This window comes from Accipiter gentilis, chromosome 22, assembly GCF_929443795.1.
Source record: "Accipiter gentilis chromosome 22, bAccGen1.1, whole genome shotgun sequence".
Lineage (NCBI taxonomy): Eukaryota > Metazoa > Chordata > Aves > Accipitriformes > Accipitridae > Astur > Astur gentilis.
This window is the reverse complement of record NC_064901.1, coordinates 19638561-19664089: the sequence shown is the minus strand read 5'-3', so window position 1 is coordinate 19664089 and position 25529 is coordinate 19638561. Positions and strand designations below refer to the sequence as shown.

At 39.4% G+C, this 25529-nt stretch overlaps 1 protein-coding gene across 1 annotated transcript in view; it reads right to left on the bottom strand.

Moving 5' to 3' along the window:
* LTK (leukocyte receptor tyrosine kinase) overlaps window positions 1-25529 on the bottom strand; it is a 100634-nt gene that overhangs the window by 52024 nt on the left and 23081 nt on the right. Inside the window, exons 2-4 of the mRNA XM_049825268.1 lie at window positions 5867-5977; window positions 1891-2046; window positions 1021-1243 (exon numbers count right to left, since the gene is read on the bottom strand). Of these exons, the coding sequence (XP_049681225.1) occupies window positions 1021-1243; window positions 1891-2046; window positions 5867-5977 (490 nt within the window). The remainder of the gene's footprint in view (window positions 1-1020; window positions 1244-1890; window positions 2047-5866; window positions 5978-25529) is intronic.

The window sequence follows — 25529 nt, the reverse complement described above, 5'->3', positions numbered from 1 at the left end:
GGGAAGGAGTAGCCAGGAAGGAAGTGAGCAATAGCTAAAAGCAGGAGGGGGGAGGGGATCTGAAAGAAAATAAATACCTTTTTTTAGTCAAACTCTGCTATCTTTGGCTGACCAGGAGTCTTGGCTACAGATCTCCATGGCAGCCTGGGGAGTGCCAAAGGACTCAAAGAAAACAAGAACTGGGATCTATTGCTTAAGTTCTCCATGGGAGTCAGTCAGGTGATGGAAATGAAAAGCTCTGTTGAGTGTCTGGCCCAGGTTCTTACAAGGCATATTGCAGCAAAGGAAAAACAAGCACATGGAAAGTGGCAAAATCAGATGACACGTGGACTTTTCTCCTACTTTTCCTGTTGTGATTCATTCCTTTTGCCCATTTCTCCTCCTTACTGCATTCTGCTACATGCAGGAATGGAAAAGTAAACCACTGGGAAGATCAAAGAGAAGAGAATACAGGACAAGATCCAGGGTTGCTGCACTTTCTTTTTTTGTCTTCACCTCTTTTCACCTCTAGCCTCTGCTTTTCACCTCCGTGAACTCTAAAAATAAAGCAAAAGAGGATGCTCCTGAACTTAGCAGACAGAAGGAGGAAATTACAAAAGAGGTAATGTTAACCCTACCTCAAAATGAGAAATGTGACTCTTCTAAAAAATGATAGGACCCCTTGAATATTTAGAGATACCAGTCATGTTGCTAAGGCAGTCTTTGGACTGAGTGGATTTTACAGCTGTAGTCCTAGCATCAGTGAGAGAATCAACCACTCCTGACCCTTCCAATGTGAGGGGAAAAGAGTGAGGCCTAAGCAAGTGTGTTCTTTGCAAATAGGACATACAAAACCTGGGACTGTTACAGACATCCTGTCAGGAAGCTGCACACTTCAGTCCTTTCAGTTCTACCTTCGTTTTCTGCTGTAACAGCAGCAATGATCTCAAGAAGGGAGAAGACACTGATAAACAGTGGCCTGGAGGACTCCACGCTGCCCTGCAATTCAAAGTCTAAACAGCTGCAAATTGATTGTCTTACCCGGCATCCTCCTCATGGCCAACTCTCAGAGAAATTATTATATTTCTGTTTGTCTCCACATATCTGATTTCAACTGCGAACCTCTGGAGGAGAGGGACAGCATCCTGTGAACATATGGCCAGTTCCAGCAAGCAAGAGTCCAAACTCCCAGGCAGGATGGGGCTATGCAGGCTGAACTCACATCTATCTGGGAGCCTACTGGTGTTCAGGAGGAAAATGTCCCCTGTGAGGAAAAAAAAAAAAAAAAAAAAAAAAGAAGAGACACACAGTGTGGATGGAAGACAGATAATCAGAGGAAAATGGATAAGGAGTTTGAAGAAAGGAATCATGAGAAGAAAGGAAAGGACTATGCACAAAACCCAAAAAATAACAGTAGAGAAAAGACAATAAAGTAAAAATGGGGGAAATAAGTAAAGAAGTGGTAGAAGGAATGATAAGAGAAGAAACCAAACAAAGCAGAGTGAAGACACGTCCAACAAAACAAAAGCCAAAGACTTTGCAAGTCAGACGGCAGACATGTGGAGCCAGCCATGGCTTGTAAAGGATTGAATTTCCTAAGAAAAATCCAGTCTCTGGAAGCAAAAGTAGCTTATCCTAAAACAGGGGCATACAAAATGAGTATAAAGGAGCTGGCTGTTTACCGGCTACATACATACACAACTCAGGCAGTACACATACGTTATATGGCTCTTAGTGACTCTTGGGCACCTACAGCACACGAGTTGTGCACCAGAACCAGCATATTGCAGTATTTTTAGTGATATGTGCCTGAGGCCTCAGCCTGCTGGCTCCTGTCGCTGCCACCCGCAGCTGCTACCGGTGCTGGGAGAAAGCAGATGTCCATTCGAGGGGAACTGTAACTCTGCCTACCTTCAATATCTCCACGGGAGGAACTGTTTTCCAGAAGCAGCTGCTGCCTCTCCTGAGACACCAGGACACCAACTGAAGATAACACCCAGTCCGGTTTTCCAAAACTGTCTGTAGACGTCACCCATGAACAGCTTGAGCCGATGATACAAGAGATTTCTGTTATGAGAAACCAAAGGTTTCATTGAGGCCTTCCCCAGTTCAAGGGGCAGGTGTGATGCAGGCACATGAATGGGCACGTGTACAGTGTACAGGGGCTCTCCCTTCCAAGAAATGGAAGAGTTGAAAGGAAAAAAGAAAGTTTGTCTTGTGCCATAACAACAGAGTCTCTCCCAGGGCAGGTGAAGGAACATGCCAGAATGAAAAACAACCCTGCAAATTCTTGGCAGGTGTAAATAGCATCCTCCCATTGGTATCAACAGTGAATTTACATCAGTGGAAGGTCTAGCCCGCATGTACATAAAACCCTGAATGAGAATAATACCTAGTGCAGCAAGGATATTGAAACTGCTTGGATTTAGCGTTTTGGCAGAGAGGAACAATTTAAACTCTAAGGTCAACCCTCTCTCAGCAATAGAAAGAGCTTGACAGGCTCTCAAGCAGAATTGCTGAGCAATGCAAGCTTTATATTTTTAATTTTAAAATTTATTTTTTTAAAACAGTTCTGCTTTCCTCCAACAGAATGGACAAGAACACCCTCTTAACAAACTCCAGAGTCCATTCACAGCACTGAGAACACTAGATCATCCTGGCCAGAATTTTTCATAATCAGCATATTAGAAACCAGACAAGAAGTAATTCACTGTTCTCTCATCAATCTAATATAAACTCCCTGAAGGGATGTTAGCTGCACAAAGCTCTCCCACACAGAGTGGTGCTGAATAGATAGGGTAAGCTGATATTAACTTGCATGATATTTATTTTCGGTAGTAATAATAATATTACAGTAATAACTGGAGGACCCCCCCAGGCCATATGAGAAATAATAAGAGACTAAACATTCGTATTTGGGATCCTAATGTTCAGACGGTATTCAGACCTTGCAAACACGAATGACACAATGTTATCCCTCTGGTAGCCCTATTCCTGGGGAGGAAAAAAGACAGGTATAAAGAACAGAATTAAGGTCAGAGATATAACAAGGATAGGTGGTTGCACAAGCAACACAGGTGGGGCAGAAATAAAACCATAAGAGCCTCCAGAAGACTGGCTATACTTTAACTAAGTGTGTGTGAGTGTGTGTGATTCCAGCAGGGCACAGGAAGGAGGGCCCCAGCCACTCTCCTGGCTCTGCTGGATCTAGGGAAAGGTGTCTGTGCACAGCTTCAGGCTGTGGTTTTATGATCCAGTAAAACTCGTTTAGGGATCTCAATAGCTCAGAAACTCCATGGCTTTATGAGACAAAGCATAGTCCTGATCCAGACCTGCTGTGCTGTTTCAAGTTTATTAAAGTTTGACAGGTTAACTCAGTACTCACAGACTTATTGTCAGTAGTAGTAATACTTTTATTAGGTAAAAATCTAGTTGGTCATATAACACGGAAAGCAATTTCTCTCACAACAGCTGACAGAGCTAGAAAGCAAAGTGAGAGCTCAGGAAAGAAAAAATTCCTTTTTTTTTTTTTTTTTTAAATAGAGGGTTACTTGAAACTAATATTTATGACAAAATCATTTCATTAAATCTAACCAATACCCCTGCTTGCAGTAGCAAGGACTGTACCAATGCAGGCTTAATCCTTTGAACGTGCCTCACATAACAAAGCAGTTAGCAGCTCAGATAAGAGAACACAATATTATCCTTCAAAAGCACCTAATTCCCGTACTGTCCGGGCTGCATAAAGCCTATCTGCCACAACCTGAGGCCTGAGAGGATCTGAATGCCTGGAAGAAGAGTCTGAAATAGATCAGGGAAGTTGTTGACATCCGGTAAAAAAAGGACTCTGAGATTTCTGGCAACAGATCACGTGCATTGCCTTGTGTTGGAAAGATTGATCAACAAGAAACTGTTGTTTAGCGTAAGTCACAGAGCAAAAGAACTGGGTACACTCATGGGGTCACGGTGAAAGAGAGTACTGAAAGCTGCAACTTCTGATACTACTGTGTACCACCTTACAGATGCTTCATATCCAGCTCTGCTTAGCACCTAAGAACTTCAGAAAGGCAAAATGTGACAGAAATGAAAAGGAAAAAAGTAAAATAGAGGGAGAAATATATCTATATTACTACAATCAGCAAAGGATGTATTTTAAGATGTTACAAAAGTGCTCTGAAGAAGCTTAGATTGAAGAAAGCTCATGGACAGTCCAGGGCATGCCAGAAAGGAGAATCACCCTTTAAAGAATTAGGTACTGTCTCCAAGATGTTACTATAAGGAACTCCTCTCTGGCAAGGCTAGGTCACCTTGCCACCTCCTGTGAGGAACGTATGTGACTTTTTAACATGCACAGGCCTGCCTTTATTGTTTAGCATCTTCATTAATGACCTGGACAAGGGGGCAGAGTGCACCCTCAGCAAGTTCATGGAGGTAACGAAACAGGGAGGAGCAGCTGATGCACCAGATGACTGAGCTGCCATTCAGAGCAGCCTGGACAGGCTGGAGAATGGGGCAATAGGAACCTCTTGAAGTTCAACAGAAGGAAATGTCAAGTCCTGCACCTTGGGAGGAATAACCCCTCACGTGAGTACACGCTGGGGGCTGACTGGCTGGAAAGCAGCTCTGACGAGACTTTGGGGTCCTGGTGGACAACAAGGTGTCCATGAGCCAGCAATGCACCCTTGCGACAAGGAACACCAACAGCTTTCTGGGCCGTGTTAGGAAGAGCATTGCCAGCAGATTGAGAGATGTGATCCTTCCTCTCTACTCAGCACTGGTGAGACCACCTCTGAAGTAGCGTGCCCAGCTCTGGGCTCCCCCATACAAAAAAGATGCAGACTTACTGGAACAAATCCAGCATACGTCCACAAAGATGGTTGAAGGACTGGAGCATCTGTCATAAGAGGAGAGGTTGACAGAGCTGGACTGTTCAGACCGTAGAAGCAAAGGCTCAGGGGGATTTTGTCAATGTATACAAACACCTGATGGGAGGGAACAAAGAGGAAGCCAGATACCTCTCAGTAGTGTCCACTGACAGGACAAGAGACAATGGACATGAATTTAAAAAATGGGAAATTCAATCTGAACACAAGAAAACACATTTTTACTGTAAGAGTGGTCAAACACTGGAACAGGTTACCCAGAGAAGCTGTGCAGTCTCCATTTGTGGAGATATTCAAAAGCATCTGGACATGGTCATGGGCAACCTGCGCTACCTGACTCCACTTGAGCCAGCGGGGTTGGACTAGATGATCTCAAGAGGTCCATTCCAACCTCAACCATTCTGTGATTTTTTCACTAAATGAAAAGGCATCACTTCAATTTCCAAGCTTCCACACCACTGATAACTGGCTCATTTCTTTTAGGCATTTATAAAGCACAGTGTTTGCTACACCTATCTTGGCACCACAGTAAGACCAAATTCATCCTACCTATCTCAGAAGCATTTTTTCCTGCTCACTGGGCTTTTACAATGCCTAGAAAAAGAAAATTCCAGTTGAAAAACTTCATTTGATACCAAGAAATGCAGTTTATTCTATAGCTGCTGGAAAGCAGCTCTTATTTCAAGAACTCCCAACCCCAAATCTGGTGGATTTCACTGTGCTGATGGAGAAGATTATTCTTTTTCTTTCACCTTTTTTTTTTTTTTTACTGTTGTATCTCTTTTTTTTTCTTTTTCACTTTTTTTTTTTTTTTTTTTTTTAAATAAGTAAGTAAGGGATTCCCTTATGGTTACATTGGCCTTTCTGAGTCATTGCTCCATTTCCAGTCAGAAATCCAGTGGCACAGCTTTCTAGTAAAGGGTCCTTGTGATTGCCAACACATATCTTGCACATAGATTCTGAAGTAGACATAAAGAGGCTGTAAGGAAGAGGGCTTGCGGTACCTGGTTTAGAAGGCTGATGCAATGAAACCATCCTATTTTTTATCAGGGAGAGCTTCTGAGGTGGATTTGGTGAAGAGTTTTCTTCATGTGATCCAGAACAGGAGACAACAACTGTAACAAAACAAAAAGAACAGGGGAAGAGTTTGATGTTTCTATACAAAACTATGCTCCCATATTGTTAAGCATGAACATATATTTAACAAAGCCCTGTTATATTACACTCACCCTCGTTACAGTGTACTGGTGCAGTACTGTCCTGATGATGTTTCAGAATAGCCCTACCGCTTCCCAGATATGTAACAACAAAATATTTTACTTAATAGTATGTTCTTTACTATTCTTTATCCACTCCCATTTTTACCAGTATATAACCACCGAAGAGACACTGTATATTCCAGTAGTGCCCATGTTGCAGTAACAGTACATCTAGCTGCCTGCCAACAACTACACCTCTAAAGCACTCAGGTTGGACGGGGCTTTGAGCAACCTGATCTAGGGAAAGCTGTCCCTGCCCATGGCAGGGTGGTTGGACTAGATGATCTTTAAAGGCCCCTTCTGACCCAAACCATTCTATGATTAGAATAAGAGTTCAACTGTAATATATATGCTATCTATACAATACATGACATGGATTTATCTTATGGGAAGACCTGCATAAGCGCTCTCACCTTCACAACACAAGAACAGCCCATCCGAAACTAACACTAATGAAACCTTTGCATCACTGCACACATCCAGGGAACAGATTTCTTTCTTACCACCAGGCATATAGTCTGTGTAACTTTCCTGTATCTGATATCTAGTAATACGTACTCTCTCCAATACCTTTCTTATTAATCCCCGTGCACTGCTCTATCTCAGGGATCCTTTTGTCATGTATCTATAAAACCCTTCATTGGTAACTGTGACATCTAATCATAATTATGGCACTAATACACACACATTTGATCATTTTTATTGAGATCGTTGTGGTGGAAAAAAAGACCAAAATCTCAAAAGATACAAAAGGCCATAGAAATTATTTTCTACTTCACCAATATGAATAGTAAATCCAGCATGCTAAGATTAGCTGGTTTTAAATGAAGGTGTTCTTCTTGATCAAATTTTTGTTATTCAAAGTAATACAAATTTACCAAACTTATTATCCCTTGTAGTATTTCTGACAATTAAATATTCACTACCTTGTGACTTCTCTTTGGAACAACTCATACCAAAAATGGCTTTTTCATTTATTTAACCTGTGCATGTGAAAATACACAAGTCCCAAACTAAGCATGCAGTGATCTTTATTAAAGATTGTCCCTGGTCTTTCCTTTCCTAGGAATCATAAACAAGTTGACTAAAACAAACATATTTGTTTTCAAAAGGTGTTCAAAGACAGAAAGATGCACAATGAATTGCTTTCAAACCTCAGCCATGTGGGTTATGAATTCAGCAATATAAAAATGCGAAAACATGTCAGAGGAGACAGGAATCCTATTCACATGAATTGCAGTTGAGACAAAGATGTGCATACACGCCATTGATAACAGCTAAGATATTCTCAGCAGAACCAATTTGGACAGTAATATTATGAAAACATACAGAAGGATCTAGAAAAAGAAAACCAAAAAAACCCCAGAACTTGAACATATGTTCAACTTTTTCAAACTTACCACTGTTTTTAGTTTTTCAGCAATATCTGGTCTGATTTAAAACCGCTGAAATGATTTTCATTTTAATATATATGACAATGTGCATCAGACAGTGAGTAAAATGCTGTGAAAAGTTTCATAGCATGAGAATGCTGTATCTTTCCATCTTTTATTATAGTACTAAAGACAGCCATCAGTCTTCATGGGGTTCCAAGGAAATGATAACTTTAGAACAGAACAGCATCATGCTACTGCAGACAAATGCTGTACTTATGACAGACCTGTGGTCTCCACAATCCAGCTGTCAAACACTACATTTTTTCCTATGTGTTCAAATATGTAGGGACATTAATGTTGGAAAAGCTGATTCTGCGCTGTATACAAGACACTGACACTGGTCTGCTAAGTAAGGTATCTTCAATAATGGCGTGAAATCCTCAAAAAGAATGTGAATTCTTATGTGGCACTTAGCTGGCAAAAGTTTGGCCAGCCTTATGAAAAATCCATGCTAAAAATCAATCACATATTGCAAACAAATCTATTTCACCATATTAAAAGAAATTCTGCTGTGGAAAGAGAACAAGACCTTTTGACAACTTGAGTCTGCTTCTCCCAACTTATGTTCTGTGTCTATTGAGGTGTTGCTCAGTTCTATTATCTCCCCATCTTTGTTAAGCACTGCTGTAGCTTCAGTATTTACCTCCCTCGGGGCTTTCTGTAAAGTCTGTTCCACCCACTCATCTCCTCACACACTCCAAGCTGCTCATATATTTTGGAACTAGCCTGAATATCATGGGACCCACAAAGCATAGTACAGTCATGGCAGAAGTTATGCTAGAGACTTGCAGTCTCCTCTCCCCACTTAATTACATAAACACCTTTAGGATTTTCCTCTTCTTTCTCATTAGCAAACACAAGTCCCAGTGGCAGACTACCATGAACAGAGGCCTAAGCTACTTGAAAAATGAATTTACTGCTTTAGTGTGGAAAAAAAAAATAAATCCATTGCCATTGGTGATGGTTGAGACAAACAAGGTACAAAAGGGTTTTTTTGCACCATTGAGATAAGTGCCTATGAAGTTCACTATTAACTACTGCTTTGTCACAAAGAGCACTGCATGAAACTTGATCTGCTAATTACATTATCCACCGTGCAGCCTGTCAGCAACATCCTATTCAATTTTGGCAAAAAGCCGAGCGGGCTCATTCAAATGCCTGGTAACAACCCTATGCACCTACTCTGGGAAGGTGCCACTTACTGAACTGGGCATATGAGAGGAAGGAAAGGCAGTCATTACAGCTGAGTTCACTGACAGACCAAATATACTTGGACAGAAGATCCCAGACTCAGTGACAGCAAGGAATTTGTTCATATGCACACGTAGAAATATGCCCCCATTCATTTATTTCCTCATAGCAAAGAGTTTCTGGCTATGGCTGAGCAGAAGAGGACTCACAGAATGATGATCCATGCACGAGATCTGGATAGTGGTTTTGTAACACTCCAGTCCAGCCTACACTCTTACTTTATACCTTAATTATTTTTCTCTCTCACTCATTCAACCTCTCTGATTGAACTGAAAATCTAGTGCACACAGTCACTAACTTCACTTTCTTTTGAAACTGGTAATTGCAGAGATGCTTCCAATAACCCCACATCATATCCTCTCACACACGCTTGTATGTAATTCAATGTAATGACATGACTTTCAGCATTAAACAACTAATAAAGACGATTGCTTACCAACTACATGATTTCTCTGTCTTGATCAGCAAAAGGCATTTTGTAAAAAAGATTTAAGTAAAAAGAAATAAAAGATGGAGAGAAAGGAGATCCATGATTTTAACTGCCATTAAGGAACACAAAATGTTCAGGAAGAAACAGTGAATGTAACAATATTCAACTGTCACAGCAAAAATATGGGAACTTTTAACAGCACAGCACAAATCCATCGCTTTTTCTGTAATCAAACACAGTAAAACCAGAAGCCTCCAGCACTCAGAAAGTAATCCCATTTCTTTCACTATCTTATAGAAAAAAAGCATTCAGATGCCTGCAGGGCTGAAATTTTTCCTGAATCCTGATGTTGCTTTGGAGAAGAGAAGAAAATTGCAGAAAATATTTATAGAACTCATGATGGGAAATCAATTCCAGGTTAGCCAAGCTATCTTCCTGCCAAATTTCCCTTTAGAGCATTTTCTAGTGTTTTTCCCCATCTAATATCAGAATAGCAGCTCAATATTTCTCACTACTTTTCTGAGAAGATAAACTAATGTACAGACTAATAGATCTGACTGTCAGGAAGTCAGACAAGGCAAAAAGAAGACTCTTTGTCTACTACCTATCCTAGGATTATTCAATTACTCCTAAACCTTCCACTTTCAGCTCAATAAATAATCTCTCTCCTTCATGAGTATTTACAGCTTTAAGTTATTAAACTTTCACCTTGAAAATGTCACTGTGATCTCCTGCTGCTTGCTATTAAACTCTTTTATTCTTTGCTCATTAGTTGGTTGGTCCCCATGTCCCTTGCTTACTTCATCACTCTTTTTGTACTCTGTCCAGATAGATTGCAGGTAACGACAAAATGTAGTTTTGCCAAAGCTTATTATATAAGGTGATACATCACCATCTTCTTAGAGCCCTCTCCAGTTTTTCAGGGTTCGTGCTGGAGGGCAGACATCAGCACACAATAATGCCATACTATGCAGAATAGCCATTCTGCTCCCTCCTGAGATCTCCCTGTTTATCTGTGCAACAATCTCATCAGTCATTTTGACCAAAATAAATCCTCTTAGCTGATCATCCACCATGACATCAAGTCTCTCTCTGGCATATTTCCTTCCAGAACAGGTATTCCCAACCATCCATATCTATTATTTCCCTTTCATATACCTGGTTTTATTGCATTGGTGAGTAGGACTCTGCCTTATTTTTTCTATCTTAATCTTTATGCTATCAGCAGATCATCAGCACAGTTTTTAAATGGCCTTCTGACTTACTGCTAAAATTGTTAAATAGCACATAGCCCAGAACTTACCCTTAGAGGAAACTTACAGGTAGAGTTAATCAACAACGATTCCTATTTATACTTTCATTTTAAACCTACATGTGACATAGTGATTTATACCAGCCCAGGCACACACTGAAGTACGTATCAAGAGTTACCAATTCAGGTACATGACTGAAGTCAGAATGTCCTACATCCACACTATGACTTTTGTCAAACTTGTAAACTCATTTTAAAAAAATGACACCACAACAAGAAGTCTTTTCAAATAAGCCCTTTAGATTGACATGTAATTATAAACCCTTTTCTAGTTCTTTGATCCTATGTCAAGTATTTTGATATTTTTACTCAGACTGATGTTAAGGCAGCAATCTTTGTATTACGAAGCAGTCTTATTCACATGAGTAGAGAGTATATCAGCACATGTAATTAAATACACCCATCCAGCATATTCCATTTACCCATTAACTTTCTTCCAGTTGTCAAGAATTTCTTCAGTATCCCAACACTTACTGAAAAATTCAATATGGATGTCTTTTAAAGTTCCTTAGTTAGTTCTTTCAAAATTCTTTAACACAAGCTGTCTTGACCAGTTGCTTTACAAACTGGGCAATTTAATAACTGCTTTTTCACAACATCTTTGTGATCTTATGAAAGCTATTGCATTATTTCTACATGACAGTGAAACATCAATTATTGGGTTTCTTTTTCCTAGAAAAGAAATATTTATTGAACTCTTTTCCTTTTTGTCTCTATTACTGACAAACCTACCACACACATCTATGACAGATTCATATCATTGCTGAGATGTTTTTGCTACTAATGCACTTGGAAAACTTCCTTAGACTTCCTAACTCTGCTGCTGGTTTCTTATTCATTCCTTTTGCTTCCTTCATCTATTGCTAAACTTTTGAGTTTTCAACTTCCTTTTACTGCAAGCAATGTACTTTTTTCCTTATTTTTTATACCAGCATAGCCTCCCCTTTCAGCTATAGGTTTGTGGCTTTCTAGCCATTTACACAAACAAGCCAGTTATTATCTGTGTTTTTCTGTCCACAGCCTTTCTTTCAACTGTGTTAGTGTGACACTCTTTTAAACTTTGTGAGATTTAACTCTTAGGGAAGTACCAAGCACTTCAAATGTTACTTAGGCACTAAAGTCCATTTATTTGAATATCTAGGCTGAAGTACATATCAGATCACTTCAGATTTTATTCTGTTTCAGTGGGTATTCAGGACACAATCGCTTTCACTTGTATAACATCTGGGTTTAGTTCTAAGCTCAGTTCTTGCCTTACCTTCAATCTTTTTTTGCTGAGAATAGGTGTAAGACAATATCCTAATATGTGATAAAAGGATTTGCATTCAGATATTGTCATCTGCTCAACATTTGCAAAGATGCTTTCATGCTGAAAGAATGAAACCTCCAATATGCCACTTGTATTGAAGGCTTCACACACACACACACACACACACACAAACAAAAGCTTTTTTTCTCCCTTTACACACAACAGCCTAGTCAGTATTTCATCCAGGTCTTTAGTTGGATTTGACAGCCTATAGCAGTCATCAGCAAGCAGATCAACATTTATTTTAGGTATTAATTAAACTTTTGGCCTTCAAGATCATTTGGTTCAGTGGTTGGGGAAAGAAGAAATGTCATTTTTGCCATGCGATGCTGTTCCCAACCTAGTTCGGTCCTTTGATTCCAGCCACAGGAATCCTCCCTCCTAGTCTGAGAAATCCAAGCTTATTAGCATTTAGGTTTAGAAATCAGTAATTCCATTCCATTCCCACTTGTTTATTAGCCAACCTCATCACGTTGGCAGTACGCAATTAAAGAACTCCTCTTTCAGTCCTTGGTGCCTTGATTAATTTTATTCTTGACACCTTGAGTTTCTGATAAACAAGTGATTTTTATTCCTCGCTTTTCTATCATTTCCCTTGGTTGCTAATTTAACACCATCCAAACAAATCTGGCCTAACAAGTCTGGAAGGTTGCTTCCCCTCCAGTGAGCTGGAGGCCAGTCAAACCACACAGTCTCTTTTCCCCAGAGGATATAGACATGCATTTCATAGACCCAAGCCTTATACAACATATCTGGCTAGCAGAATACTTACAGATTTTCTTTTTCTTTTTTTTTTCTTTTTTTTTTTTTTTTAACTTTCTGTATTGTTTTATGTGCAGAACATGAATGGCATCTAAGAATATACCTTGTACATCCTTCTTTGGCACCGTTAGAAGATTTCTAAAAATTAGTTATATTCAGCAAAAATAAAACCAGTCTTCTGCACTAGTATGGACTATCTTTGGTAGGTCCTTGCTTATTTACTTCAGAGAACCTACTCAGCTGTTGGAGTCCTATCTGGTATCCCATCCACAAGAGACAGAACACCACCTCCTTGCCCGCCTGCCGACTGCTGACAAGAATCTTCCTTGAAGGGTAGTAAGTGGATCAGTCTGAAGAGCTTCTCACAACCACACACTGAGCAACTTCCTGTTATAATATTCACTCGGACTGCCAAAGATCATCTGCAGTTTCCATGACATACAGAATGACTAGACATTTACAGTTGTACAAGATTTCTACAGTCCTCTTTCCTGCTGCTCACGGCATGCCTGTTTCCTGGCTGCCCCTAGTTACACAAAATGTTGCTTTGTCTCTCGTTTCCTCACTTTCTCTATTAGGTCACTCAGTGGCCAGTTCCTTCCCTGGATAGTGATGTTTCCTGAATCATGTTATCCAACTACTCTTTATCCTCTCCAGCGCTTTGTAGAGTGCATGCTCATCCTTTCATGCATCAAATCTTTGTTTCTAATAAAATCACTACAATGCACTTAAAAAAAAAAAAGACTCTTTAAGCTCCGGCACAAAATACAGTACATTGCAGCTTTCCACCACTGTGCTACAGCTATTAGACAGAACTCACCCAGAAAAAGTTTTGCCCATGCCATCTACATTTTTCTCACAAAACTCACCTCTTAGATAAGATGCAAGATGGAATTCTTGGGTCCTCCTCTTGATACTACTTCCCTAACTTGGCATATTGCCTTTGAATAGCAACTTGCTAATTGTGATTTCTTATTCAGTTTTCAGTGTATATGTTCATCCACTGAAATAGATCTGAATGACTATTTTAATTACAGTTGAGAAATAGAATGCCAAAACCACTTACTGAAATCCCAAAATATGCCATCTACTGCCTTCTCCTAATCTACTAATTGTGTAGTGTATACATGCGCACACACATGTGTGCACATATTGTCACATTAACTTTGAAAGATTTCTCTTTTTATAGCACAGCTGCTCATTACTCATATGTCTATTTTTATAGTACTAACTGCTTCTTACTCACAGATAATAAGGGCTAGGTTTTGCATCGCGTCTCGCCTGTATTAAAGCTGCCAGGAATCAATCATATGCTACCCAACTGTCCGAAGGCTTTCCACAGAAAGCCACAAGGCTTTCTCTATTCTGCTCCACTTTTTACTTTCTCTTCTCTGTTCAGGCTGGGGTGATTGCTTGCAGAAGAGGCATCTACTCCATTTCTGCTAGTTGTGTACAGACACGATACTGACAGCTAACACAGGTTGTACCGGTGTTGGTTCTGAACGAGAGAGATTTGTCTATATGACCTAAAGCTTCACTAGCAATCAACTTCTGTTTTTCTTGCTAGAATTTCATTGGTCTGAGCTACAGCCTTGCATCTGAAAGTTGGCCATTCCTGGGGTGATGGCATGTAAAAACCACATTTGCTGCTTATATCGCATCTGTGTTGGAGACAGCAGAAATCCAAGTCCTGAACTCTTGATCTTGTGCATTTTCTTTCCTTGCTCCTCCATACACATTAATGGGGAAAGAAAAATTTAAAATAAATTAAGAGAGGCATAACTGTATTTTTGTCACAAGGAATATTGATCTTTCTGGGTTCCTAAAAACTGGCCAAAACAGAGGTGGAAAAAGAAGGGGGGGGGGGGGGGGGGGGAGGAAAAAAATATCAGACGTGTTCAATGTACCAAAAAGTGTAAAAAAAAATTTATTCTTTGAAAGCTTTTATTCCCTTTTCAAACCTTAAAACACTTTTCCATTTTTCTGCAATAAAACCACTGTCCATTCTTAAGGAAAATTTTTCCTTTTCCATTAGCTAAATTTTCTAGATTAACCTTGCAATATTATTGATCTAGTTTACAGTCAGGCCATACAAATGGCTACACTGCCAAAACCAGAAGGGTGACAAGGTGGGGTAAGTGGAAGGATGCAAGCCTTTCAAGCTGGCTTTGTCATTAGAGGAAAGGGATGTGAAATTGCACCCTAAGATACCTGTTTTCAAACAAACTGTCAATGAACCATCATCACAGAGGGAGCATAGCTTGGATGACTGGTTTGCATTAAATGTATAAGTTCAAGATGAATAAAATTAAGGAGGATGTGTCCAACTTTTAATAGAGGTTTTCAAGCAGCTCCAAAGAAGAAGCAAGAAGGAATACATGATGGAAATACATTTTGCCTTCCAAGGGAACAGCACTTCAAAACTCTTGTGCTCTTGTGCATAAATTTAGAGGAAGAAATAGAATTGTTTTATTCCTTCAGAACAGCACTCATTATAGGGTTTTTCAATTGCAGCTTAAAAGGAGATATGCATGTGTGAATTCACACATGTAGATGTGACAGGCATAATTAGTCACAAGGGAAGGTGAAGGAAGATATAAAGCCTGTAGATGCAGAGAGAGTTAGAAAGAAGGGAAGGGCTGCCTCAAAAGACTACCTGTAGCCTCACTCTCTGCTGATGACCATAAAATGCTAAGCAGTGACTATTTTCTCACGGCATGTTTTTATACGAAAATGCCAGTTCCATTACTTAATGGGAAATAGTAGTATCTTCCAAATATTCACATGGAAACTATTATAGCATTTTAAGGTTGAAACATGTCATCTTTACTCTGTAGTCTGCTCTGAGTTCAGAGTTTGTAACATTAATGCAGTAAAATGCATTAGGTGTTTCCCATGAGTACATCCCATTAGGTGTAATACCTAGCTGAAGCACTTCAATGCTTTCAAAACAGACTGTTTGCCATACTGAATGACTCATTTTGATTAAGTCAAAGCATAAATTTGGAACAATTTGGGGGGAAGGAAGGAATGTTAAGATTTTGAGTCTTCATCATGACTAGAAATGAAACGATGTCCAAAATTGGTTTCCCATGAGACAGAATATTTAGTTTTCAACAAACTCATATGCTAAGATGCCAAAAAACCCCTCTGTGAACTACCCAGAGCGACCAATAAAATTAGGCAAAAGAGAAATGGGAGGCATAATTGCTAGACAGTTGCCCTCTAGGAGATGTTCAGCTACCAGCTTCAGGATGCCTCTGCATTTTGTGGCCTGTGGCAGGAGCTCTGTGTCCCTGCCCTTCAGATTCCATGGCACGGCAGTGCAACACTTTGCAGCAAAAGAGAAATTGTGTGCCAGCAAGAAAGTGAAAGAAATATAATTTTCAGATCCAGGTTTTGATTGAATTATTACAATGAATGTGGAATTGATCCTGTAGAATTCAATTTAGTAGAAAGAAAATTATTTTCAATTACTTGATTTCACACAACATAACTTAAGTGGAGAGGACAAAAGTGACTTAAAGCTGTCCTTGAGCTCCCTTGATCTTCGAGGTTACTTAATGTTCCTTTCCATCCTTGTTTTACTAGGAACAGCCTTAGGAATGCTCTAAAAGTATGCACTGCTCCAAGAATCCCTCAGGGGCTGCTCTGCTCACAGAGGCTATCCAAGCACAAAGGCACATTTCCTGCACTTCTTTTTTCTTTGATCTACTTTTGACACAAGGATCACTGCCAACAGCTCTTCATCATCTAAGGATTCCCCTTTGAGAACTTAACCCTTGCATAGCAGCAGAAGTCAGCTATAAGGAAGCTCCATGCATCATTAAGAGCAGCTTTATTAGATACACACCCTTCTCTGGTAACTCTTCCCGGACAGGAACAGAGGCACTCATGCCACCGCATTGTGCCTAGCAGAGACACTACCCAGGACAGAGTTCCCATTTCCACTCTGCTATTAGCCCTCTGAGTCACTGTAGGATCACAGCCTCTTGGGGAAGGTGCTTTTAGCAAAACGAAGGGAAAGTTTGATGCAAAGACTTGGTTACTATTGTCTTATCGACCCTCTCGGTTCACCTAAAAGAGAAGGAAGAACCATCACAGCCAATGCCAATTTCCTTCTCCAGGACCCTTGGCCATCAAATCCTACAAGCTTTTCTCCAACACTTAGCTTCTGTAGGAATCTGTTAGGAGATTATCGAGGGATTGGAAACTAATCCATACCCGGTAGATAATTCCATCCTTTTGCAATTTCATATCAGAAACAATCTCATCTCCTAGTTTCATTAAAACCTACCAAAATCCACTTGCTGCTGAAGAGCACCTGACTACCAGTGAATTCTGTGAAAAGTCTAAAAACTTGCATGCTCCCAGATGGTTTCCATGCTAATACTTAAAGCCCCATGCAAACTGCATGTAAAGTGCTTCTCAATACAGTTTTGCCTTGAAGAGAGCACGCACAGTTGTGCACTGTGCCCTCACACACAAATGTAGTATTCACACACACAAAGCCATTTGCACAACAGTCTGCCCAGCAACGAAACAAGAAAAATATTTTGCCACATCCATTTGTAACAATGAGAAAACACTAAGATATTAAATTAAATAGAGGATATAAAAACCCAGCAAGCTCAATATATACAGTTGTTTCCAAGATGTGGCAGTGACAAATGTAGAAGAAAAAAATGAAACTACCACTTTGGGAAAGCACCAGGTGCCATGTTTAAAGCTGAAAAAAATCGTGTTTAAGCAAAAAAGGACAGTCTAATACACATAATGTCATTTGACCATACCAATTTTTAAGAACACTGTTTGTGAATTCCTGCTATTGGGCACACTGTATTTTCTCTTCTAAATCACAAAATCCTTCTTGTGGAATCAGTAGTAAACATATAACACTGTGAACATCCTCTAGCTCCTTTTCTTTCAACGCCCTTATTAATGACTGACTGCTTTGTTAAGAAGATCAGGCTATCCTCGCCTTTACCTATTCTCTTTAAAACGGTCTCTGCTCTCAGCTTCCTTTTACTGAAAATCAAAGAGGGAAGAAGAAAGTTACACCACCCCTATGGAAAGACAAAAGGCTGAAAGAGCCTGCTAGTTAGTTGCCTCTACTCACCTCTATTCATCACTTCTGAGACTGCCCCAGAGATGATGTTCATCTCAACCCAAAGAAGAGCAAAGGATTAGGAAAAGTCTAAATAAGTCTATCAAAAAGAAAACCCATAGGTATTGCAAATTCACCATTAAATAAATAAATAAATCAAACCCAAGATACCACTCCTGCCTCCAAAACAACTTAAAAAACCAAACCAAACAAAACAAAACAAACAAAAGAAACAAGCAAACAACCCACATACAACTTGAGCAGAGTAGTTAATAAGGGAGGGAACATGCATAGGTACCAGCCATTTGATTTTTTTTCCTAGGAGACTGCGGAAAATGCTGTTAAACCATCAATTATATAAGGACACTTACAGTTACATCGCTACTTCTAATATTGTGCTGGTACACAAAGAGCCTCTGTAAAGAAGGCAAAAATTCTTGCAGCAGGTAAAGCTCCTGGTTATTGTTCTCCTAGTATTGAAATGCAGTCTGGTATCAGAAGCAGGATGTGTGATTTAAAGTACTGATCTGAGTATGAAAGTGTAAGAATGAGGCTCAAATATCTTATTTTAACACAGCACAAATACTCTTGTTGGAAAAAAAAAAATCCAGAGGCTTTTTCAGCGGTATGTACTGAGCATAGAGTGTAGAATGAGAGACATTTGCTAGAACCATGGTATTCCTGATTGTCCTTGGTCTGATGCTGATTTAGATCCATTCAGAAATGACACGTATTATTACTGAGCTACTGCAATCAACATTTCTTCTGAAGTGGAGTTTCACAGTAATAATATAGCAAAACACTGTAAACTGCATTTTGATTACTATAGTTATGGCTACAGCTCTCATTTTGGTTAATTAATTTGAAGAAGTTCAAACATATCAAGGTAAGTGAGCTGGACAAATAGCAAATAGTTTGACATGATAGTTATTGCAACATATCATTCATCACTTACCAATTCAGATTCACAAAAGAGAGGACAATGCAATTGTTACTGCCTATGTTTGATGTCTTTACACCTAAAGACAAATGAACTGGCAAGTATTTAAAACACTAACTTGCTAGGAAACCAGAACAGCAAGACTTTACCAAGAACGTCACCCAGCTAGCAGAAGTGAACATCAGAATTTCCAAGAGACACTTAATAGCAAACTTTAATGGGTGGCAGCTGTACAATTTGTGTGAAGAGCAAGTGTCTGGAATCCTTAAGAGTTCAGAACCAAAAAATCCAAACTAAACTCAAGGAGGAAACAAAGTTTTGGTTTCTTTGTAGCATCTAGAATGCTAAATACATTGTGATACATGGTGATAGAGATGGCCAGTCAGCAGCTGCCAAAGAAAACCCCAAGCCCCCAACTGAGTTGGAAGGGGTCAGGGCACAAGAAGCTGTGTGATCACAAAGTTCAAAGATAGTTGTTGGCGCAAATGTAGAACAAGGCAGATTCACATGCTGGTCACTTTCCTGATTTCCCATCTTGACCATCCAGATCTGCATTCTACAAAGTGCTAGTGTGCTAGTCTATGAGGGAGAAGTTTTATTTGCATTGTTTTAAAAAGAAGTGAAATAGCAATAATCAGTAGGATTAGTTGTTAGTAGTCTCTTCATCTAACAGGCTTGTAATCTAGGACGAGGATGAAAATTGGCCTTTTATCAGCTCTTTCATGAAATTTCTCCTTTATCTCAGCTAGATTCACTGGCAAGCTTCCTACTCTTTCTCGCAACAGCTTCAAGAGTTTGAAAAAAATATCTGACTTCAAAATGTTTCGCAAAGGTAGAGCTGGCAATGTTAGCCTTTTTCATCAACATGGAGAGGCATACCAGAAAGGTAACACATCCTAGACAACAAATAAAGAATAAGGGGCACCAAAGTTCAGTGAAAAAAAAAAGATGTGGTTAACGAGAAACTTGTTATCCAAACACGTGTGTTTCTATAACCAGGAGAGGAATGTGAAAAACAACCAATGTTACTGTTTTATTTACTTTTTCGCTTTTTCCTACTTGGTCACCCTCATGTGAAAATGACTCTGGGTTCTGTGACTTCAAAGGATAATGTCTTGTACACAGTGAAAGATACCTTCACCATTTGACTTGTAATGTAATATTATGATAATGTTTTCTTTTAATGAAAGAGCAGAGAGTGTTTATTTGAAAGTTGGCTGCTGGCCACCTCTTTTTAAGCTATATGAGGCTGTGGTTTCTTAGAGCTGTGTGAAACATCTTTTATGAAATTCAGGGTGGGAAGAGAAACCCTCAAGACCTGAAGAACAGCATCCCATTTTCAGCTCTTCCATTGATTATTAACGGTTTAGGTAGCAGAAGCTCTGATAAATACTACATTCCACATAGATAACACAGATAAATAGGACCAGGCCCTATCCAATATAGAGGAAGGCAAAATCCCAGCTCAGAAGACCTCACATTCTCAGACAAGAGACAATTAAGAAACATCACAGCAAATAAAGATGCATGGAGAGAAGAGGAATAAACACATATGCTGGGAGAGAAGAGACAGACACAACTGAATTGCAGTCAAATACTAGAATGCTTTTTTTTTTTTTTTTTTTTTTTTTTTTTTTTTTAAAGAACTTGGAAAAATAAGCTATCAACCTTAGGTAGTGCCCATTGTTTTGAGAATACATCACTGGGCTCCCAAAGTGAGTATTCAGCTCTCACAAGCTATGCTGTCAGTTCCTGCTTTACCAAGCAGAAAACTAGATATAGTATCTCCTAGAAACTACAGAACATAACATGACTGTTAGTGGTAAAGTATACTCAACAAAACTTACTACTACATTGTAGCAAAGCTACTTCTTTAGGTTCCTTTCGGGAGCAGCCAAAGGCTTTAGCTAGATCTTGGGGTAACCACGTAGGCGAGTATAAGTCTTATGCCTTTTTAGAGGAGCAGCACTTGTATTTTGCCATAAAATACTGACTTCCTCAGAATTATTTTGCTCAGAAGCCCCACCCACCACTCTTTATTAAACCCACTGATAAATGAAAAATATACCACGCCATAATTATGGTGGGCTTCCACATAAGGCGGCAGTATCTGAGTATATACTGATACTTCAGTTCACACAATACTATAGCCTTTATCTAGAGGTATCACTGAGCATGTGTGTAAATATACATATGTGTGTGTCTGCGTATATTAGTGATTACATTACATTACATTATTGATTACATTTGCTTTGTGCAAAAGAGAAAGTTATGCAGTTATGCAGAGGCTAATTTCAGTCATGCAATCAATAACTGATAAAACTGACTTTTCTTGTGGCAATGCAATGCTTTTTTTTGGAGTTAGGAAAGCCTTACTGATCATGTTTTAAAACTCTAAAAGGCATTTTTGTGACCAGAAGCTTAGACCTTAAACACGTCACTACAACTTAAGTCTTGCTGTGAGTTCAGGTAACAGCTTCAGATCTCCTCAGACATTTTCACACCACCCTAGCGTAATCCCCACACACTCTTGCTGGCTGTTCTACCTGCCACGTGGCCCCAGTGTGCCTGACAGGCAGACTGTTGAATCTACAAGGAAAAAAAGCTTACTTCTCTGAAGGAAATAAGCAAAAGCAGAAAAAAGCAGACAAAAATTCTACGTAGAAATGGCAAAGGGTAATGAAAGGACTGAATTTCAGAAAGTTTGTATCCTAACAGGTGAGATAAGTTTTTTATATTGTAAAATCATATTTTAGAAGTTGTAAACACACAAGGGGGAGAGAATAATTCTTTTTTCTACTGCATATTCTCCTTACCTCTTGCTCTTGTCTGCTCCAAAGAACTTACCTGCTCTTTTGAAAGGGCCAGAGACTGCAACATTTCCTTATATGAAATAGTATATGCCCCCAAAAAAGTTTCTTTGCCAAAAGCTTGCCCAGATACCGCTAAATGTAAGAAATGAAGCAGAAATATGAATAGCACAGTCCAGAAGAACTGTGCAGGGGGAAAGAGAGCAGAGAAGTTTTGATGGCTATACAAACTTTTGAAGTGTGACAGACTTGCTCTTGCCGGGGATACTTTACCCTAGCTCTGAGAAAAGGATATACCATTACCAGGAATCTTAGGAAAAATCACCTGCATGCAAAGTACCGTGGTCCTAGGTACCAATCACATTTCTCTTTTTGACTGAAATCATGACCAAACACATTCAGAATCTGCCCAACACTATGTACTGAAAATGCTCCCCCAGGAATACAAAAGAAGAAGGAATATACAGGATACACTCCCCTAGATCATGTGAGAAAATGTCTCCCAGTTTTACACCCAGTTGTGAAAGTTTGGTTTAGGCCATGTATAATAATAAAAAAGCACTGAAGCCACTTGACTTGCTTGATTTCTTGGAGGAAAAATGCAGTTATTTTTGTTAAAGGAAAGGATATACTTTTTACCCCCCTCTTCAATAGACAATTTGATTCTTTCTTCAGGGCACTGTCTGTAATTCCTGCCGCTAATGTCCATCACATGTCTGACAGGCCAAGAAGCTCTCTCCCTGTCCTGAAAAGGGCAGCCCTTATTCTGCCCTCATTCTCTGAAGCCATAATGCTTTTAATTGATCATGTTTCTCTCTTCTTTTTCTTAAGCATGTTTTAAAGTCATTCTACAATCTATATACACTCAACAATTACTTTAGTTACCTTTCCCAACATGCGTGTGTGTGAAAACCCATTGCGTTATGTCTTAGGCTCAAAACCCCTCAAGCAAGCTAGGAAAACCTTAAAAGCTTTATTTCTCATTTAGCTAGGTGGGTTGTTTTTTTTTTTTCCAGAAGACAGGGAAAGTAGCAGGTGTTGCAAAAGAAAGAAATTAAAAATAGAGTCAACATTGTATCCTGTATCTTCTCAAAAAGATGCCCCCTCCCACCCAGTTTGTGAGCTCTGTTATTGTGCATCAGCATAGAAGAAAAGGCAATGACCATGAAAGAAGGTCCTGGAGCCCATGATGGAGAGCTTTCTGCACATCTGCTGAATTCATGAATTGCACACCAGTGTTAGATGGACTAGAAACAAGAGAGGCCCCTTCCTTTAAGACAAAACTGGGAAAGTCACAATGTATTGGTGTCTGTAAGACTTTGTGGAAAATGACCTGTCTTGATGGTTTTTGCATTCAACAAATAAGCCAAGACTGAATAAAGTGTCTTCTACCTATGCTTCTTCTGCCATTCCCAGTAAAATGGCTATTTGAGACTGGGAAGGAAAGAGGCAGGTCAGTGAACATCCAATTGAACTTGCAGCTCATATGAAGGGGATCAGCAAATACCCTAAAAGCACATCTTACCTTTACATTGCATTATGCCATTAGTGGAGACATCCATAAGAAATATCATTACTGGTGTTAGAACCTAACTCTGCTCTTTCTTTAGAAATCAGTCTAATTACTGAGTTACAGAGGAGCAAGGAAGGATGATCCCAATTTCTTTATTACCCCAAAAAATCAGGGCAGCAGGCATGCTGCATTGTTAGTACTTCATTTCCTTGCTGGTAGGACTGGTACATAGGGCAACTTACTTGCAAAATTTTAAACCAGCATTTTAGAAATTAAGCAAAGTAATTTCCTTTCAGCATATTCCATTAAACAGGAAGAATCTTAGCATGTGGGATACTGTTATTTAAGCTGTCCAAAATTGATTTCAGATGTTTAGAAAAGTCAAGCTAGTGAAAAGGACTTACACTATTACTTTTTGCTGCTCCTACAAGCATTAGACAGAGCATATGTTCAGTTACCCACTTTAGTTTGATACTCCTGCAATACTGCAAGTAGTCCTTGTGATACAGTTCAAACCAAGCCATCATTTAATGAGGCAAGTATCTTTTTCAGGTGGAATGATGCAACTGGCACATGGAAAAGAGATCAGACTTAATCCTTGGCTCCTACACTTGGCCTGGGTCAGAAAGCCTGTAAGATGGCTCTGCTCCGTTGCCACAGATTTGAGAGTTTAGCATCACAGTCAGCTCTTGCTTTTTTTGCGTTTCAAGCACTCCCACCACAGGGTAAATGTTTTGTGGTCCTTACTCATCTAAATTTCCATGACAGGGCTGCCTAGAACTGTGGCAGGCTGTACTCAATAACCCAAGGTACCCAACTGGTCCTATAGTCCTCTGTTGTTTGCAGCATGCTTGGCTGCTCAAGTGAATCCGCTGTCAGTAAGTCACATACTTGACTCCTCATTGCCTTGGCAGTTTACAACACCATTACATAAGTCTAAGTACTCTGGCGTGAACACCAAACCAGAGAAAAATCCATAAAGAAATCAGGCTGTAAGGCTGCTTTAGCATCAGTGACACAGCAATGTTTTTCAACAGTGTTCTGCACATTCTCAAGCAATAGAGGGTCAAGGTGTCCTCCTGGGTTGTGTTTAGATATTTCACATATTTCTGCTTCCTGCAGAACAGACCTTCATCTGTAGGAGCCTTTCACCTCTCTACTGAAATCCAGTCTAGATTCCCACCCACGGTTTGATGTTGTAGCTTTCCCTGTATTCTAGTTCCTTAGCACACTGTATTCACTTACAACCATTAACTGACTTTCACTGAAGAAGATTGTTAAATATAAAAGCTTTTGACATCCAACCAGGTCTCCAAATATGTGAGTTTGATGAGTCATTTTGAACAATATTATGAGATTTCAGTGGAACTAAATTTGGGGGTTTTAGAGGTTTTCTTCTTTTGCTATTTATATGGACATTTCTGCTAACTCAGTTCACAGTACAGTAAAGACCTGGTTTTAAGTGTGTGAACTGATGTATTGAAGAGATTTGCTGAAATGAGTGACTAGCACTTTGTGGATAATTACCTGTTATTAGTTAATTTTGGATCTTATAATGAGCAAACTGCAACTTACAGGGTATTATTTCGCTGCTGCTTGAAGTATTGTGCAATACACAGGAACAAAGGATTTAATTTAAAGAGAGCCAAATATCTTTCAAATACCAACACTAAATTACATTTTTTCCCTGAGGGCTTCTGGGTTTAAAAGAACAAAGCATATACAAAACATAGATCTATACTATGCACAGATTTTCTTTCTAAAAATTAGTAAGGAAATATTAACAACAAACCAAGATATCACTAGGCCAAAACTGGTTTAAATTCTCTAAATTAAATTCTAACTATAGCCAAGTCTAGGTCACAAAGAATTTGGATCACTAAATCAAATGGGTTAATGGTGATGTCTTAAATAATCAAATTCTGAAATCATCAAATGAATGCATCAGCTAATCAAATCAAATCACAAGGTTAACACAGACAGAATTGCTTTTCATCAATCCTTTACCAAGAGATTGAAAGTGATGGCTGTTTTCTTTTGATCTGAAGCTGCTCCTTGGTTCCGATCTAGCACAGTGGTCTTGGTGCAGCTGTTGCGGGACATGACATTCCAGGCTGACTTTAAACCCTTAAACAAGTTTCAAGAGAATGCAGCAAGCTTCTTTCTTGTATCACATTGTTGTTACACAAACTATTATTACTCCACTAGTCTTACTTCTGATCTTGCATACAAACCCCCAAATGACTTCTGTTTAACAGAAGTCATTATTGAAACAAGTTGGTAACTCACAGTACTAGTTCTGAATAACGCTTATTCACCAGCTTATTTAGTTTCAAAAAGTCTCATCCAGTTCTCATTTACATGCAGGGAACTAGTAACAGCATTATTTCCCACCATTTCAACCATGCCCATATTCTACACATTCTGTAGAGTAACAAACAAGGAAGTTTGCTTCCTTCAAGGTTAAAGAAAGAGGGAACGACACTTAGGTTTGGGGGTTTTTTTGCTTTGCCATCTGGGAAGCTTTGATGCAGATGA